A 19,679-nucleotide genomic window follows, 5' to 3' on the forward strand; every position below is an offset into this window, starting at 1 on the left:
GGTTCTCTGAACTAGCTTTTTTGAGAGGAGCCAGCTGCGACCCATCTTAACCGCTTCTTTCTGATTACAGATCAGTATATTGAAATGTGTATTTAAGAGCAGTGTGGTCATCGTCGATATCTAAACGGAACCCCTGTTTGTATTCATTTTGTACAGACTTTTACAGGTTCACATATTTCAAGCTGCTTACTTGACAGAAGCCTCGTGCCTATCGAACGTATACAATAAGACAAATGCACGTATTGTCATTAGCCAAGACATGAGATGAGGTGAAAATGTGGGGCATCATCCCACAAAATCTTCATCGTATTCACAGTTGCCTTATTTTGCGGCTTATTTCCACAGAGTCCATCGAATACGCAAGGCAGGAGGATTCAAAGATAGGGTGGAGTCTGTGTCGGCCGACCTCCCCATCTCTTGAATATTAAAGAGAAGCATGCTTTGCCACCCCCACTCCTAGAACTTGTTGTATGTATGAATCCAGTCACTCACAGACGGTGCTGTCTTAGCTCGTGTGTATTGTTGTTGTGCAGCTGATCAGAAAAAAGAATAAGAACAATAATCGCAAAAGCTGCTGAAGAATACAAACCTAAGAGGAGCCAGGCTGTTTTGCATCTGAAATCTGTGCTCTGTTGAAAAAGTGTTGTTCTCCACCCGTGCATGTTTAAATCGGAGTATATTAGAGCCGTGTGTCGGCCAGACTTTTAGTTTCAAAGCGAGTGGCAATATCAGAAAGGAGGCATGATTTTGAGACGGAGTTCCATTTTTGCTGCGTTTTCCTTACATGCTTTATTACTGTGCTTACGAGGAAAGGTACGTGGATACTCTGTTTGTACTTGACGACAAGTTGTATGCATTGTATGTTTAAAATAGATTTTGCGATATTTTTATCCTGGGAAACGCTTCATCCTGTTAAAGTGGATGAGTAACTCCAATGCATGTTGCTCTTGATTTTGTGTGCTGTCATCTGATTTTATTGAAACATTTTCACTGTTTTTCTTCCTTTTTTATCAACGGACACGCAAGCCCAATGTTCGCTTATGTATTCAGTTTCCCTCTAAGTTTTAGAAGGACTTCCAGCAAACTATCAGGGTTGTGAATTTTACAGCTAATTTTAGTCAGCTAAAACTGTTCTCTTCCTCGTTAAACTTATTTCACACAGCTAACCAGCGAGTTTGAGTGATAGTTACTCTCTCGATATGGCAATGTCTAAAAAATGTACTGAAATCTGTTCTCCTTTTCAACAGGTGTCTGAAACATCTGGACACTTCGAGTTGCAGATCTTATCGATGCAGAATGTCAACGGCGAATTGCAGAACGGCTTGTGTTGTGACGGCTCTCGGAATCCAGGAGATCGAAAATGCATAAGGGATGAGTGCGATACGTATTTCAAAGTCTGCTTAAAGGAATACCAGTCCAGGGTGTCTGCTGCGGGGCCTTGCAGTTTCGGGACAGGATCTACGCCTATCATCGGAGGGAATACATTTTCTTTGAAGAACACAATGAGGAGTGAAAAAGCCAGGATTGTCTTGCCTTTCAGCTTCGCTTGGCCGGTGAGTGGACGATGTGCCCGCATTTCCCCCGGTTTTAGCGTTTTAAATAATGGGATGACCACATCACCTGGTATATTTTCAATTCAGACTTTAGTAAGGTAACGTCAGAGAAGTCTCATTTTAGGTTAAAAAAAAAAAACTCTAACTCACGTGCTATCTGTTGAAGAGTCTTCTTTTATCCATCTATACATTTCCAGTTTAAACAACTTATGCGATGACTTGTGATTAGATTTACTTAGCAAATCAGTAAACCCTGTTGCACTCAAATTGTTGCGTGCAATCAGTCCTTAGTAGGAAGGGCGAAGGGATGTACTGAGCAAAAACCTGATAGACGGATAAGTTCGCGGTCTTGCCAGCTAGTGCGCGTTTATGTCATCGTGTTGCTGCGCCAAAGTGGCTCGCCGTATTTGCTGGTAGTTTATGTTAGCTACTGGGTACCAGTCTTAGTAAGCATAACCAGTTAGTTGCATGTACTTTATTACGTAGTTAAGTTATTCTCTTGCCAAGTACAACATTTTCAGTAATTAGAGAGTTTTTTTTTACAGATGACACGTTAAATTACAAGCCTTTACGTGATTTGCTATAGACCATGTAAATGTGTCGCTCGGTGGCAGACTCGCCGTGGACCACGTAGTGAGAGTGAAGTCGAAGCATGTAGTTGATGGCACTGAAAGAGGGAGAGAACAACGGTTTAGCTACATGTAGCTCATCTACTAGTTATACCTCAGTAATTCAAATCACCACGCCCGAAAGTAGTTTTGAATGTTGTGTTATCAATTATAATATGAACTAAGAATGAATCGTACGTGACCCATGTTGTGGGTTATTTTAACTTATTTTTGAAAAAAAAAAAAAAAAAAAAAACATGTACAGTTAGCAGTAAATTATTTAGCAACTTAAAAATTAACTTTTTTTGGTAGGGATTGTCACTGCTATGTTCCTAACTAGATCAAGGTTTCTGTTCCAAAATGATGCTGACATGATCGGAAGACAAATTACTAACCAGCTGGTTAGCATAATAAATACATGAAAAAGGTTAAAGCAAAAGCGTCGTGTCACAGCTTAAGTGCTGCTGAGGGGTTCCGCTAGCTATAGTTTTAAACCGTTACAAATAAGCTTTAACAAGCCGGATTTTTTGGATTTTAATGCGCACACAAATCTTCCCCATTTTTCTAAGCTGGAAGTAACTACAACCCCTGAAGTTAATGCTCTGTGACGTTTCTGTTGTTGGGCCCCACAAAGCTACAATGTTTCTGCCAAGGAAGTCGGGTTCGACGATGTTTGTGTTTGCCTTATTTGCGCAGCTAGTAATTTAACCGCTTGACAATGCGAACGGTGTTATACAGGCTCTTCAATAACAGTCAATGTAACACCCGCGTTATCCGCTTGACATGTTTAACACACAATGCTGAGAGGCAGCGCGGCTCCTCCTAGAAGTCGGAGCGTTTGATATGATTCAGGAGAATGCATGTGCTGTAACAGTGCCCTGAACATGCCGCTTCTCCAGGCGCTGCCCTTCTCTTCACCTTAACCGGACAGGGAGACGATACTTTTTGTCACCACCACAGGCATGACTTAAAATAGACCGTAGAATTTGCCGTACGTCACAACTTCCTTACTGTGTCAGACAGATTTTACCACTCTCGTTCGCAATTGTCAGACCTACTGTATGTGCACCCCCTTCCCCCACACCCCATACCCTACACCCGACCTCCGATCAGAGAATAAATTGCCTCTACATGTGTCTCGCCCTTAAAAACAACATGAAAATACATGAAAATTGATCAGAAGGTATGTTGTCATTGATTTTCCTGGATGATGTATTTGAATTAGCAGCCATGCCCTCGTCGAACTAATTTATCTTCACAGCTGAAACAGATTAGCAAATGAAAAGAAACATTTCTGCAGATCAAATCACATTGTTACAAGAATGTGACCTGTTTCCCCAGTAACTAATTCTTAAAATGTGTAATGCCATTTTTTTTCTAGACCTCCTACAATATTCTTCTGTTGAAAAGACTGAGATAATTAGACATTGTCATCTTGCATACTTCCTTTTCCATTAGATTTGTACCTAGCAATTTGGGCAGTGGGCTCGTAGTTTAATCCAGCCAGACTGAAAAAGTGTGGGACAGTGTTTTGAAATGGAAAAGAAGCAACATAATTTCATAGTATGTTTGTTTACATGTTGCATTCTTGTATAAGTTTTGCTTTTTTTCCCTTGTGGGTTTTCGATGTTATTTTTCTGTAGTGAGTGATGTGTGTGGAGGTAGTCCACCCTAAATGGGAGAAAGTGATTGAATAAGTTTGAATAAGTTGCTAGGCAACAAGCTCAAGCAGGGATGGAACTGGGTGCATGAAGAGGACTGCACCTGCAATGTCTGGGCCTGTTTCAAATGGAAAATTTTTTTCTTCTTTTAGAGTTGCTTTATTAAATTTTTTTCAAAGAATGAAAGAGATTGTAAATGAGAGAATGGAGAGAGTATGTGTGGTGGGTGTTTTGGGGGGCAGGGGTCTGAAAAGGGAGGCTTCTTATAAAACAAGCCAACAAATTGGTATCAGGCAGCAGTATGGATAAAAAGTGGGAGTGAAATGGGAGATAAAAATGTTGGCCTTGTGCAGCCCACTCAGTCTTTCCACATGCTTGATAGGTGAACCACAAACAGTTCACTGATGTGCTTGTCTCCAGTTTCATGAGGTGTTATTTTTGTCTCAAACCTGGAAAACGCTTCCTTGTCTGTTTTGAGGACATCAGTAATGATGGCTGTGGACAGACACGAGTATGAGCTAACTGGAGAAAGGGTGTCAGCTGTGAATACTTCTTGCATTTGTTTTGAGTGAATGTGGCCAGCCTTTTTTGTGTTGTCATTTGTGGTTTGCCATATCTCATGTTCCACGATGCCCCAGTTTTAGAGTAAAATGTTCAATTAATGTTGTGTCAGGAAGTTTCTTTATGAAGCAATTAGCCAAAGAAGTAGAATTCATGTTTCTTGTTTATAATTTTGGCAGACTGAAGCAGTTGAAGGAAGGTGTGTAACTAATATTAATTTTGGTCATAAATTTCTCCATAGTGCATCATTAAAATTGTGGGCTGTTTCTCCTACTATATTTCTTGTCTGCACCATGGGTTTTTATGTTACTTTCCCTCCCACACCTATATAATTGCTACCTGATGACAGAAAGGTTTCTTTCTCAACCTTTCCTAGGTGTTAAAGGAGAAGGTCATTGTAATTATTAATCCCCTCAACTTCAGAACCAAATATGGTCTAGATTCAGACTTTGTCCAGAATGACATGCTGCAGCATATGTTTCTGAAAGATATACATATATATTATATAAATACTAGGAAATATATGATATATAGGGTCAGATGGAATGGAATTTTCTTGTACTTTTTCAGATATTTTAAAAACCAAACACTTGAATATCCCATACATACCAACTATAATAAAGTGGCATGTAAAACTGTATGATTTAAAAAAAAAAAACCTGAGAAAAAAATATAGTCGTACATGACAAAAATCATGTATTTGCCATTTGTGCATGTAAAATGTGGTTGCAGCCCCGCAGCTTCATTTTGTAAATACAAATTTGTGCTAGATTTCACTTTTTGACTGGTACTGCTTACTTGTGAAATGTTTTTTACGTGTGTGATTGTCAGGAAAGTATAAAGTTCAGCTTCAGAATTAATTATTGAAACCAAATAAATTTGAACAATGGGACAGACTGGCAATGATGCTCTTCTGTAAGAGGGATCTGTGGCCCATTTTGAGCTGGTGGACTCTGGGGTAATATGTCTTGTGCTTGTAATGTAGCTTTGTAATGTAACTTTTACAGCCTCCTTACCAGTGGTCTTCTGTAGCTATGTGGAGTAGGGCTAGCTCAAAACACTTGTTTCTCCACTGATCCTCTTAAAAAAGCTGCCAAATGAACTGCCAGTTCACGCTCCAGAGAGATGCAGTTGTGTTTATGCAGGTATGACCTCAGTTTACAATATGTTTGCAATTTATCAGTTGCATCTGCAGTGCATCTGTCATATATGGAGGCAGTGCACCAAAATGTGCACAGATATATAGCAGGCTGTGTATTTGACAACTGTGCAATTTTGATTGAATGAATGGAAATTGTGTACACACCGGCAAGGGCAGATCATATTGGGAAATCATTGATTAGTCTCAGAGGTGCATGTTTTTTTTTGCTTCTGGTGTTCTGTCAACTATTTTGGCAGCTTTGAGGTTTGTGTAATGAGGGTTCATGTCATGAGCTACTGGCTGGGGTGGCTGGGGCTGTGTTGCACAAAAGGCTCCCTTATGGAAGCGTGAAGTTCCCTCATGCGTGGACCGAACTGCTAGTCAGAGGCTTTTGTCTCTCTGTTGTTAAAGTAAACGAGTTTGAGTGAACCAGGCAAATCCTGTTAGTAATGTATGCTCGTTTAACAGTCCTCTGGAAGTTGGTAGCCATATTGGATTGCCCTTCAGGCTGAACTTGAGTTACACACACCTGTTCATCACGTCAAGGTGAGCATTGTATTTGTGATCAGTAATTATTTTTGGGAGGAGCACAAATATTATGGGAATCAGTGATATGCTTACTGAACCTGCCAAACTAGTGCACTATAAGGAAGGGAGCTGTAAAGCTATGTTGGTGATCTATTATTTTTCACGAGGTGTTTACAGTTCTGGCACAGCGATGCTATGTTGAAGAGTGTACTATAATTTGTGGTTTATCAGATGTTGAAACAATAGAACTCAGAGAGGATACTCCTTGCAGAATATGATAACAAATTTGTTTGTTCCCTTGACATTTCTATATAGGCCCAGATATAGTCTATCATCTTAAACATTTCAATGAATTAGAGTAGTTATATGTGGTCTTGCACCTTCTATATTTCAGCTGCTGTACTTTCCAGATGAGGTCACTGGGGAGTAATACATGCCACTCATTGCACTCCATAAGTTCATTAGAGGTTGTGGACAGACAGCAGATCGGTCGGTGGGAGTGGTTTGTATTGGCGCATAATGCTTCGGACTCCTCTGAACTCTGCCTGAAATAGCCAGCAGAGAGGCCTCTTATTCAGACCTGGCCTTTGTGAAATTCACGCTTGCCTGGACACCAGGTATTCCATCTTTTAACCCATAGAAACTGGTGTATTTAATAAAACTACCAATGGACACTTGGAGCAGGTAGATCTCATACAGCATGCAGTCTCTTCAAAAGTAAGTTCAGTGACAAGGGTAGTATTGTGTCCAAAAAAAACTTTTTTATGGCACGAAATATTAAATTGCTCTCTCTAGTGGGTGCAGCCAGTAATGGACTCAGCTTCTTTTCACCCACTAACACACTCGTGGTCAGTACATTCTGAGTTTAGGAAACGTTACGGTCTGGCCACCCAGACAGAATCAGTCACAGCTAAAATTAAGCAGGAACAATGGCATGCCCAAACTGACTACAATGAGGATTACCGCACATAATGGGGCCCCAACCAGAAATAATGCTAATACAGGACAAGCAACAGGAAGCAGCGGTAGACTCAGCAGAGATGGGCTCCCAGACAAACCCAGGCCTTACTTCATATAATGGCAACTTCAGCATATTGTATATCACAGAATACTCACATTTCCCACAGGCCGATGTTGGCCCCATGTAATGAGAGTGATATTTAGCCTGTATGTTGGGATTACCATCTTTTATGTCACCCTCTGTCGCATTTTATTTAATGGCAGCAAGGCAGCTAGTGAGCTCAGGCCCATGCAAGCTTGGGCAGCAGTGGGATATGATGATATGATGAAAGATTTGAGCGCTTGCTTAATTTATCTTTTTTTTACTCGGCAGTTACATGTGCTTGTAAAACGTTGTTTTTATTTTTTATCCCTTGTGAGTTGGGTTTGTGAGCTTATTCAAAGGCACTGTGCTAGATACAAAGCACTGTAGATAGAATTGTAAAAAAAAACATTAATGATAAGGCTTGCAGTGTCTGCAGATGGCATTCAAGTCTTTCACAAATAAGAGAGCTTCTGTTCTGTGCCTTACGTGTTATACACTTTGATGGATCGTATGAGATTACTTTTTGTTGCTGATTGGTTCTCCCATTCCTTGTCTTGTCAAAGATAAAACAGGTACAAGTTCGTTTAATAGATTGCAAGTAGTGATATATTTTAGTTAATACAAGTTAATCAATTCTAGTCAGTTGTGTTGTGATAAAAGATTAGAAAGCATACTCCCTTGCCTTGGTTCAGGGAGATAAATGAGTGCTAACAGCCTCGTATCAGGAAGGCTCTGCTCATCCCTCATGAAGAGCCCAGACTTGGCCAGAAATGTAGTGAAAGTCATTCTTATCTCCTTATCCTGTTTTGATTGAAATCTTATGGCAAACAAGGTACTACTTCCATCCCCTGGAGTCTGCTGCTTCCGAGGTGATTGTTAAAATGTTCCTCCTTTTTGCAGGGGAGGTATTCGCTCAGACTGGGAGTAGCCGTACACAGACGGAGGATAGCTCTCTGGCAGGTCTGCAGTCATGATCTTGTGGATTGGCTGAAAGATTTAACAAGGACCTTTCAGGTGTACTGTGTACACTGCTTAGCAATAGGCAGGTACCTACTCTGTCATGACATCTCACTTTTCACTCATTTTTCATTAAGACTTATGCGATGTACTTACATTTGTCTGGTCTGTGTAGTTCGCTGACCAGGATGAGTGCAATGGCCATTGTCAGAGAACGAGCTTGGAATGAGAGCGTACTTTTGGGCTTAGGGCTATTTTCAGACAGGAACTGACAGAGAGCTTTTATAGTGATCGATGCAGGCTGTTTTTTCTGTTTGCCAGCCAGCTTGAGTGAAAAACAGCAGAGTGAATTCCTGACTGTTCAACTGGCAGCTCAAACTGAATGATGGCCTGTGTTGCAGGCCTCGCTGGTCTTTATCAGATCATGTCTGTGTACTGGACGAGGCTGTCTAGACCTCGAGCGATGACGAGCCGTGTTGCAGTGCTGGGCTAGAGAGGGGGTGGGAGGGGATAAATGTTCAAAGAGGAGAGGGGGTCAGTGGCAAGCATGGGAAAATTGAACCAGAGGGCTAAAGGTATTCGGAACTGATAACCAGATTGTGAATTATGGAGTGAGATTAATTGGAAAAACCTGGAGCTCCTGTTTACTTTCCACAGCTACTGACAAGATTCCCTTTTAATGGGTGCATTTCAGACTGTAAGTATCTGAAGGCTACCATTTTTACTGTTTTTTGAACAGCCCCCTGTTAGTTTGAATTGACGAGATGAGCGCCTGGGAGTGGTTATAAAATATGATTCCATAACGATTTTCGACGTAAAGAGTGCTGTTTGAGCCGCGTGCCTGTGCTGTTGACTTGCAGGTATCTTCCCGGTTCCCTTTCTGCAGAGGCAAAGGGTGCCTGTCTGGACTTGTCCACATTCACTTTCGTCTGAAGTGTTTTCCCACAGTTATCAGTAAGTGAAACCATAGCCTCATTCAAGAGGGGTACGAAACGTGTAGTTTGGCACCTTTCCAGAACTTGATCGTGGGCCACAGTAACATGGCCTTTCGGAGGAGCACAATTTAACAGGGGACAGATGTTGTGCTCGCAGCTGGCAGCTATTTACCTTTTTGGGTAAACATTTCTGCAGTGTCCTTGGGCTTGACAGAGGCCTTACTGAAAGGGAGGGGCACCTGACATTTTTCAGAGGAAAAAACCGTACAGGTGACATGGCAGCGCTCTGCTGTATTGTAACATTGGGCTTTTACAATACCAGATCATTAAGGTGAAAAGTTAAGATAAGGTCTTGAATTGCCAGCAATGAATTCTGGTAAGTGGGGGTAGATCAGGAGCACCCAGGATTAGCATGGGGATAGAAATCCTTACAGGTATGTCTGGCTCATTTAGATTGAAAGAGCAGAATGTCAAGGTCTTGGACCAAGGAGACAGCCTGGCAGCGCTCCAAGCCTCAGTGGCTAGCAGGGAACAGTGATGGCAGCCGCCTTCATTACTCTGAGAATTCCATTGAAATGTGCAACAAGAGGAGCGAGTGTGTGAATGTGACAAGTAGGTGGTGCGAGTGGACCTAGCCACACACACATGCACACTCGCATACACACACACACACACACACACATACTCGCTCACACACACACACACACACACACACACACACACACACACGCTGGCAGAGTGCAGCGTGGCTCTCTTCTGTCCGTTACCTGATAGTGGTGAGAGCCATGATGGCCTTAAGATAGACAAAGCATTTCAAAGAACTGCTGAAATAAAGAAATGATCTCCAGAGTTTTGGCCCTCTGAGGTGCCATGTTCTGTTCTGTTACGGGCGGCTTCCTCAGAATCCTGCTCCACATTCACTTCTATGGGAAAAAAAAATAGAACAGAGACAAATGGGCCTGATTAACGTTAGAGTTATTTTTTTTTTATCTCTTGAATGCAGGGAGGTAAACAGAAAGGAGGAAACAAAGGAATGTGAGAAGTTTTAAATAATAGCAGGAGTCACTGTTGGAGACCAACATTGGTCTCTATATTTAAAGCTTTTAATATGGTGATGATTTTGGTATTAATGAATTAGGTACCTGAGCGTACCACCTCTCGGGGGTACTTTAGGAAGTGGGATGTAGTTCAAAGGTGCACACAATGAATAAAGAATTAACTCTTAGCTGTCTACCATCTTCCTCAGGACATGTTACTTTTTTCAATGTTGGTGAGTGAGACCATTTCCTTTAAATAAGACCAAGATCGACAGTTTTTAATTGACAATTAGATTTGGTAAAGACATAAATGATGAGGTGTTGTTTGCCGAACATTTGGAGCCTGTTGTGTTGTGTTGTACTTTAAGTAGATTAAATTATTTTGAGGTACATAGAGTTTCACCATGATTCTCCAGCCTCAACACAATGAAAGCAATAGAAAAACAAATATTTACCTGCTGTTTATACATGCAACACTTTTCTCTATACTACCTAATCTGTTGGGCATGGGGACTTCCCCTAGGATTATCTTGTTTTGCCACACTTAATCCGATCAGAGGAGAAATAGAAAAGTAAATATTTTTATTGAGCCATCAGCTGTAGAACTTCTTTTTAGGTGTTTTCCCAGTGTCAAGATTCTGTCACAACAAAGCTCCTTCTTTAAGCAGATTTGGAAATGGACTGTACCCTCAATTTAAGAGAGAAAAAAAGCAGCCTTGAAAAGTACTGATAAAAGGAGGGGGGTTGTGAGATGGAGTGGTCTTTCTTTCATCATACTGACCTGCACCTTTTTCTTTCACTCTCCAGCGGTCCTACACCTTGATAGTGGAAGCCTTGGACTTCAATAACGACACCGCCGGTGGTAGTGAGTATCATTTCTCCTCTCTTTGTTTGGTGTAGCTCCATTTCGTGTAATGAGGATCTAACAAATGCAAGGGGCTTGAGGCAGGAAGTATCGGTCCTCATAAAAAGAAAGAGAAAAATATATATATATTACTGCACAATGGGTGTGGGGAGGAGGAGGAGGCAGGAAGCCGCGTCTTTCTCCCGTCACAATTATCAGAGTTATTCTTTCCAGACTTGGATGCATTTTTCTGCGTCCCCGGAGGGGTCGGGGACCCACTCTGGGAAAGCACATCGTTAACCTTGGGAGCAGCGCCGGTTAAGGACAGAAATGGAAGTTTATTTTTCCTGACTTCCCCCTGGAAAATGTGCCCACGTTGCCGGTGTTAAAGAGGTCGTGATGACAGGTGGCCCTGACAGGGGAAGGGGAAGAGAGAGAGAGAGAGAGAGAGAGCGACATGGTCGGGAGAGAGGAGAGAGAGGGGCTTACGTGCTTATGAAAATGTTTGTGTATGCTTGATGACTAATGGCAGGTGCTAGCCGGGGTCATGCAATAGCACTGTCTGAGCCGTGAAGCGGTCGGGCGGGGGGGGGGGGCTAGGCAGTGTGGTGGGTGTTGGGGGGGGGGGGGGGTGTACAGCTGTGAGCTATGACCTGCCTGCCGACTCAGTGCAGGCCTCAGGCTCTCACACACTGCACTGCCGGGCCCAAACGCAGGGCTCACATCCACACGTTAGGGCAGATGGGGTGCACCGGCCTGGAAAATAAAGTCTCCCACCTGATTCAGAAATAGGTGAAGGCTGGTGTCGCACTGTGTTTGTTTATCCTGGCCTATTCTGAGCTCAGCTGGACCCCGTTATTTTCCCCCATATTTGTCATCTCCCGGAGAGCCATTAGACTGTCAGTGCGAAGAGCAGCAGAGCACGGGGAAATCTGTACGTCTGTTTCTCAAAGACTGCTGGCTCTGGGCACTGGCACACAGCAGTAATATGCATGTATCATAAAGCTGTACTTTAGCTTCTGACAGAGACAACGAGTGTGAAGTATGGTATAGATTATTATAAGGCTGAAGTTCCCTACTTTTTTTAGTCACATCCTAAAACATCAATAAAGATAAGCTTGTTGTGTATCTGTCAAATATTGACTCTGCTACATCAGTATGACCCCTTTTTTAGCAACACATTCTCCCTGGCATTCCTGAGCTCTCCACAGTAAAGCCTTCAAGTAGAAAATGATGTCATTTTAGTCAAATAAGCTTTTATAACAAAACCTCAAGTGGTGACTCACAATATTCTGTTCATTAGCTCGGTTTATTAATTTCTCTTCTATTCAGTGGGCATGTAATTAGTAGGTGATGTATTCAGAGTTGACAGAATAATAAATATAGTTGCGAAACTCTGTTGGAGTTGGATATTCTGCCACGTTGTACCTTAGGTATTACACAACTTGTCTGCAGAGTACCTCTGTGCTATATTTCAGATCAAAGGCCAGCGCTTTTCTCAGGTACCTTCAATGCAATGTCACTCTTTTCTCCCGGGTTTGTCATTTGGGTGGAAAGGTCTGAAATGCTTTCTCTGTTTTATGTCGCGTCTCGGCCCGACAGCAAAGTGGCTTCGGCAGCAGGTAGTAAGAGAGCGTCACCTCACTCCAGACACACGCCGCAGCCCAGCAGCGAAATACCGCAGAAGAGCTCAGGATTCTAGACTAACATGAAATGTAATTGCCTGCTGTATTTCAGTCTTTCTGCTTCAAAGGCTGTCATTAAAAGGTGGGGGGGGGTAGTTAAGAGTGAGAGTTTGCCCTGAGATCACCAGTGGTGGTGATGCTTGATGTGCTGGGGATTTCAGTATTTGCTCATGTGGAAAAGCTAGTCGGAGCCCAGCCGCAGCCATCCTGTGTCTGCACCAGGGACCGGAACAAGCCCCTGGGCCTTTTTGGTTGTTTGATAGGGTGAAGAGGAGGCTGGTGCTGCCGCAGTGGGCACATGGTGTGTGCGTGAGGGGTTTACCGTTTCAGGATGGGCCTGGTGTTGCGGCTCTGTAATTTAAGGCACCTGCAGATCTGCCTTGCATTTAGGAAATGGGCAGCAGGGTCCTTTGAAGACAGTAATATTAAAAATCTGTAAACAACACACATGAATTAAACCTTAGATGGAAATGAGAGAGAGAGATTGCTCCTGAGGGTCCACATTGTAATCTAGTTTTTGGAGACTTGTGACAGCATTTTTCTTTTTCCCAAGATGCTTTTATGGTTGCCGTGGTCCGGAAAACCGCACCATGTGTCTCTTATACCGATGTACTCAGACCATATCGTCTCCCGTCAAAATCTTTAACCGCAGGTAGCGAGATCATCGAGAAGGCGGTCCACTCCGGCATGATAAACCCCAGCCGCCAGTGGCAGACCCTGAAGCACAACGGGCCCGTGGCCCAGTTCGGATACCAGATCCGGGTCACCTGCGACGAGCATTACTACGGCGTCGGGTGCAACAAGTTCTGCCGCCCACGCGATGAGTTCTTTGGGCACTACACCTGCGACCACAACGGCAATAAGACCTGCCTGGAGGGGTGGTCTGGACCCGACTGCACCACAGGTACTCAGAGCTCCTGTCATCTTCACGGGGAGAGAGAGCACACATTTGCCCAGCCTGTGTGAGTTTAAGGGGGGCAGCCAGCAAGGAGGTTTGGATATGTGGATATGTTTGGACTTGTGGAAAATGGAAAAGGAAGTGGGCAGTTTTCATTCAGCCAGACCAAGCAGAAAAGGGAGCGATGTGAAGGTTTTACCTGGGTTAATCTGATGACTTCCCTTTAAAGCACGCAGGTCTTGTACCAACAAATTTACTTTGTGTTGCCTGTTGACAGTGTGGGGGTCTATTGTTAGAAACTGAACTGAAGGCTTTGCAATCATAAGGCACCATCTACCCTAGCTTGTTTCTGGCAGAACGATGGAAGGGCTCGGATGAATCGCGGATTTTTTAGGATTACTGCACTAGTAGGAGATTAGTTCATTCCCACGAGTAAGGTTATGGTGGTGGTGGTGGGGGCTACCAACATGCTGACTCTTGTGTCTTTCTGTCTGTCTCTCTCCCTCTCTTTCTCTCTGTCTCTGCTCCAGCTATCTGCCGGCAGGGCTGCAGCACTGAACATGGATTCTGTAAACTGCCAGGAGAGTGCAAGTGAGTGACATACTGTTTTACAACAATTGTTCATTTTCCCATCAACAGCTGAGAAAAGATGAAATGCACATTATAATTAAAGTAGCTGTTAACATACTGTGTACCATCGAAATGTCATTGGGTGTGGGTTTTATTGGGTGTTCCAGTGCCAAGAATTGAAGGCTGAGTCACAGCCCAAACCCAAGGCTGAACCAGCACTGGCCTGGTGGGATCTCCCATGTCTTTTGCCCCGATTTCTCAATAACAGAGATAGGCCCGTTGGGGCAGTTCTGGCTGGCAGTGAGTGATCCAGAGTGTGGGTACGCCACTTTTCCATGCCAGCTTCGTGGCTTTGAGATGGGTATCCTGGATGCCCCCCTCAAAGAGTGGGCAGAACCTGGACTTGGTCAGGAGCGGGATTAGCTGGGGCACTCGGCTCCTTTGCTGCTGTGCGCCAGACCCTGGAGTGCTGAGTGCTTAATAGCAGGCATGGAATCTCGTCAGAAGACACTGATGAATTCAGAGTTTTCCTGCCACGCTTTGATGTCGCTCCCCTTCCTGGCCAAGAAACAATGAAAAGCAGAGCTCTGAGATCTACCCTGAGCAATTTCACAATTAGCATGTTGGAGCTTGGAATCAAAGCGGGGTGAACACACCCCCACCCCCCGCCCCCCCCCCCCCCTCCCCCGCCGGCCTGCTGGAGACAATCGAACACTTTAGAGAGGGGAAGCGAAAACAGTCGGGGAGTTTCGAAATATGTACGTTTGTGCTTTTTTATGATTTCTCTGGTTTTTCCAGTTTTCACATTCTTATTTTTTTAAGTAAGGACTTGCTGCCAGAATGTGTGCTTTATCACACAGCCATGTTTAACTCTTTTATGGGACTTTCATCGGTTTAAGGGGCAGTCCTTGTCTGATTAATGGCTTCTTAAAACTGCTCATTAAAGGCTCTGATTTAGAGGCAGGCTGAGATAATTGCATCGGAGGAGTCTTGCCACTGTAACTGTTACACCCTAGCCCGAGGACACCTTGGTATCATCATGTTCTCTTAAATGTTGTGGCACTGGTAAAATAACCCCAAAAGATTGCATAATCAAATCAAAAAAGAAAAAAAAACTCCCATATCAGATACATTGAACTTCTGTCTGTTATTTTTTACTGTACAAAGTTTTCATTGATAAAATAGTGGGTAGAGGTCTAGCATGCTTAATATGGGAGTGATTTTCTCGTCTGCGCACCCCAGCCACAGAGAAATTCATGCCCCAGAGTGGATGGCCGTGTCCCGAGTGGGAATAACAGTCTGGGTCTGTTTTTCTGTGTGCTCCTCCTGCGCACCATCCAGACAAGCTGCAGTGCTTTTAATTACTTAAGGTGCAGCTTTCCCACAGTGGAGCCGCCTGACTACACAGCAGCCCGCTGTGCAGCCACCGCATGAAGCCAGTGCCACCAGCCTGCTGGTTTGCTGTGTCTGCGCAGTCGGAAAATGCAGCACACCCCTGCGTCCTGTCCAGCTGCAGAGAGTTTTGCATGTATTTTCCCATCCTGGAGCCACAGGGCCAGCCTCCAGACCCAGAGTGTCTGCCTTTTTTTTAATACTGTTGCAAACAGCGGAAGGTTGAAGCACAGAAAACGTTACCCTGTCCAGGTCTCATGACTGATGGACGACCCTTTTAGACTTAAAATGACCAGGACACCATGATGCTGCTGAGATGCCCCTCACAGCAGTCTCTCACAAATCCGATTCTAGCGTTGCATAGTATCAAAGCCAAATCTTCAAAGCTGAGAGCCATGAGCAGAACAGAGAGGTGGATTGTTTCAAGAGACATTAGGCCATTTTCCTCTGGCTCCGGTGGAAGGTTTATTGCCCTGCAGAGCCAGCAGAAGGTTCATATTAACCGCTGACCGGAAATTATTCCACTCAAGGTTCCTGTCCTTTTTTCATGCCGAGGATTTGCTCTCTTCAAGAATTGCCTCTCTAATCACAGACTGAAGTTTACTTTACCATTGCATTTATTTACACTGTTAAGCCAGTGCCCAGGGCTATTTTTTGCCCTCCAAACTGTTGTCTGTTTTCTTTTCACAGCACCATGCAGGCTCTCTGTCTCATTATAGACTATTTAGAGGAGCCAAGCTACGCATGTGAAGTTTGATGGAGCGCTTTAATCCAATTTGGAAGCTCTACTGGAGGAAGGCTTCTCTGCGCCATGTCCTGTGTGAAGCTGCACGAAGGACCTAGCGCACATCGTAGGGCTGTGAACACACGGTGCAACGGTGCAGAGAGGGAAAGAGAGAGAGAGAGAGAGAGAGAGAGAGAGAGAGAGAGAGAGGACGGGACGGGACGTGGCTCCCAGCTGTCTGCGCCTTGCCTGCTGAGTGCAAACGCCGTGTTTGCGCTCAGCGCCAGGCTGTCTCTAATTCGCATGCATTCAGAGCCGCTCGGACAGCTCCTCAGGGACTCTTAATGGAGCCTAACAGCCCAGCCACCAGTCGCACTGTTGTGTTAGCATGCGGCCAGACCGTTTCTAATGTTAGTCGTGGAAAAGACAATGGTGGAATTCTAATTTCTTGTTTTTGTTTTCGTGGGATGGCATTAAATATTTTACAAGACTTTCTTTTTTTTCCTTTTGTTCCTGCGTTGCAACATTAAGCTTGAATTGGAAATGCTTACAGTGCAAGACTAATTTGGGATATACATGTAATTTTTTTTTGCAACATTGTGATTTGGGTACGTCAGTATATTTGTTTTTGAACTTTTGCCCCATAGGCCTGTTTTTTCTTCATCTCCTCAGTTACTTGGCTGTATGTAGTGGATGCTTGGACTCCTTGTGTCATGGCTTTGCAGATAGCCCCCATGCATTGTACACTGCCCTACTTGTGTTCTCCTCTGGTTGGCAGGGACTAGGCTGCCTTTGTGCTCAATGGCACCGTGCAGGTTCTCAAAAGAACAGGACTCCTTTGTGAGAAAGTTGGCTGCAGAACCCTGCCAAGTTATTTCAATATTTATGAAAACCAATTGTTACACTGCCACATAAGCCAACAGTGTTAGGGCACAAAGATATCGTATGCACGTACTCCAAATCTTTTCTACTACCTTAATCTCCTGGGAAATCGGGTGATTCTTGTAGAGTTCTCTGTTTATAATGTACAGCACAGTGACTGCATTAAAAGTGGAAATAAAACACATCAAAGATGTGTGGGCTTATCCAAATGTCTGGTGTCTGAAGTGCCCCTTGTGTCCATGTTCTTGCAGATGTCTGTATGGCTGGCAGGGGCAGTTCTGCGACAAGTGCATCCCTCATCCAGGCTGTGTGCACGGCACCTGTGTAGAACCCTGGCAGTGTCTGTGTGACACCAACTGGGGTGGTCAACTCTGTGACAAAGGTATAGCCACTGCCACCCCTGACTCCATACCTCCCCCACCCCACACACACACACGTACCCACGCCCACATGCTGCGATCTCTTACCTGTCCGTTTTGTTCACCTGTATGATTCCTCCCACCACCCCATCCCCTTGTCTGATTTCCTCCACAGATCTGAATTACTGCGGCACTCACCAGCCCTGCCGAAACGGCGGGACCTGCAGCAACACGGGCCCTGACAAGTACCAGTGCTCCTGTGAGGAAGGTTACTCTGGGGTCAACTGTGAGAGGGGTACGTACCTTCACCTGTAAGGTACTCTGTAGCCAAAGCAGGCAGGGTTGTCAATGTCCTGCTTTTGCATCATATATGCATGTTGGACAGCTGCAGTAATCATTCACCCCAGTCCAAAAGGGAAGTGCTTGTTCTTAATATGTGCTAGCACAGCTATGATTGTATACCCCTCTGATGTGCATGCCTCTTTGAATTTCCAGTGTAGTGGAGTTTATATGACTTCATCATCTGGATATCTGAAACCCATATTTAGCTAGACTCAAGCATGCCTGAATTACACAATTAAAATATAATGTAATCAACCAAATAATATCACTATAGACAATTTTATGTACATTCAAATAAAAAAAGTTGTAAACCCATGGTTTTGTGTTTTCTTATAATTTTGAAGTAATAACATTTGTGAAAGAAAAAGCATTGCGGCCTTGAGCTCTGCTTCGTTTGATCTCTGAAACATAGGCTGTAGGTTAGTGCTGAGCCGTGTGCATATGCCACGGTCTGTGAGAAATCTGTGTGGCCAGCTCCCCGCTTCACAGGTGATATCATTGAACCATCAGATGGAGCTGTGTAATGGGAGAGATGACCTCATTTGGAATCATTAAGAGGAAAAATGATCAGGGGGGTGTTAGTAACCAGATCTAATCTGTCAGCAATGCCCCAAGGTGGATCCTGGCTCGCTTGCTCAGTTAATCCGCTGGTTTTATGTGCCTGAGTTTGCTTCTGCAGTCAAACTCAATTTCAAAGTGGGGCAGCTTGATAGATGGGCGGAAAAAATCTGTGTGTGTTTCACTGCGGGGACATCCCAAATTGAAAAAATGCCTCTTATTAAAGGGATGATGCCTTGGTGCTGACAGCTTTATTGTCAGGGTGTCGGAGAAAGTTGCCCTCTGCAGTCAGAGGCCTGAGGTCCGGGGGGATTACATCCAATTGGCAGTCATGTTAGACATGAGGGGATCTATCCCTGCCGAAACCTCCCCCCCCCCCCCCCCCCCAACTCGTCCTGGGACACCCAATCTCAGTGTCCCAGCCACCGACACCAATCAGTGGGCCATCTCCAGCTACCTTGTCAGGAGTGTTAATCATTAATTGATCTGGAAGAGAATGAGAGAATGATGAGTATGCTCCCTGCCGCCCCCAACCCCCACCATAGCTTCTTTGAGAGTGGAATCCCAGGCAGTCAAATGGAAGTCACGGTGCATTGGTCGGGTCAACTTAGCATGAAAGATGATTTCCTGGCTGTGTGACCTGGTGCAGGGCTAATGATAATGAGATGAGATTTGCGCGGGTTACCTCCTGGATGCACTCAGGGACGTTTGGGGTGGTCTGGGGGAGGATGGGGGGGGGGGGGGGGGTTTCCCGCTCAGGCAGTGTTGTGGAGGCAAAGTACACCCCTCGCTGTGTGAGAATTGTATGTTTAAACCCATGTCCGTCCTGCCCCCCCCCCAAACCAGCGGAGCATGCCTGCCTGTCTGACCCCTGCTTCAACGGAGGGAGCTGCGTGGAGACCGGCTATGGGTTCGAGTGCCAATGCTCGCCGGGTTGGAGTGGCCCCTCCTGCACCATCAGTAAGCACTGCGTGGCCTTCGGTATTTTGGGTAACAGTGCCCCCCTGATGAGGTCCCTACAGCGGTAATACCCTGCTCTCCATTCTCCCTCTCAGATGTGGACGACTGCGCTCCAAACCCCTGCAGCCATGGAGGCACCTGCCAGGACCTGGTCAATGGGTTCAAGTGCAGCTGCCCTCCACAGTGGACTGGCAAAACGTGCCTGATCGGTGAGCGTTCGATTCCATGCCTCACCTTCCATTTTGGCTGCGACCAGCAGCCCCAGGAGCAATAATGATACTCACTCACCCTTCCCAAAAATAGCTGTTCTTCACCTCTTCTCCATGCTTGATTTGAAAGTAGACCTCTCTACAGAAGCACCTGGTGGTTTTCAAGGGTTAAACCCAGTCTCCTGTGGGAGCTGGAACACAGTGTAGGGTGCTCAGTTCAGTTTGGATGT

The 19,679-nt window shown here is 44.7% G+C and overlaps 1 protein-coding gene across 2 annotated transcripts in view; it reads left to right on the top strand.

The window, feature by feature from the left end:
• Window positions 1-471: 471 nt before the first annotated feature.
• Window positions 472-19,679, top strand: part of jag1b (jagged canonical Notch ligand 1b) — a 30,615-nt gene continuing 11,407 nt past the window's right edge. For both annotated transcript variants that reach the window (XM_036546664.1, XM_036546665.1), the window contains exons 1-9: window positions 472-813; window positions 1,248-1,553; window positions 10,834-10,891; window positions 13,208-13,459; window positions 13,984-14,044; window positions 17,273-17,403; window positions 17,556-17,675; window positions 19,127-19,240; window positions 19,336-19,449. In XM_036546664.1, the coding sequence (XP_036402557.1) occupies window positions 742-813; window positions 1,248-1,553; window positions 10,834-10,891; window positions 13,208-13,459; window positions 13,984-14,044; window positions 17,273-17,403; window positions 17,556-17,675; window positions 19,127-19,240; window positions 19,336-19,449 (1,228 nt within the window). In that variant the 5' untranslated portion in view covers window positions 472-741. The remainder of the gene's footprint in view (window positions 814-1,247; window positions 1,554-10,833; window positions 10,892-13,207; window positions 13,460-13,983; window positions 14,045-17,272; window positions 17,404-17,555; window positions 17,676-19,126; window positions 19,241-19,335; window positions 19,450-19,679) is intronic.

This window comes from Megalops cyprinoides, chromosome 15, assembly GCF_013368585.1.
Source record: "Megalops cyprinoides isolate fMegCyp1 chromosome 15, fMegCyp1.pri, whole genome shotgun sequence".
Taxonomy (NCBI): Eukaryota; Metazoa; Chordata; class Actinopteri; order Elopiformes; family Megalopidae; genus Megalops; species Megalops cyprinoides.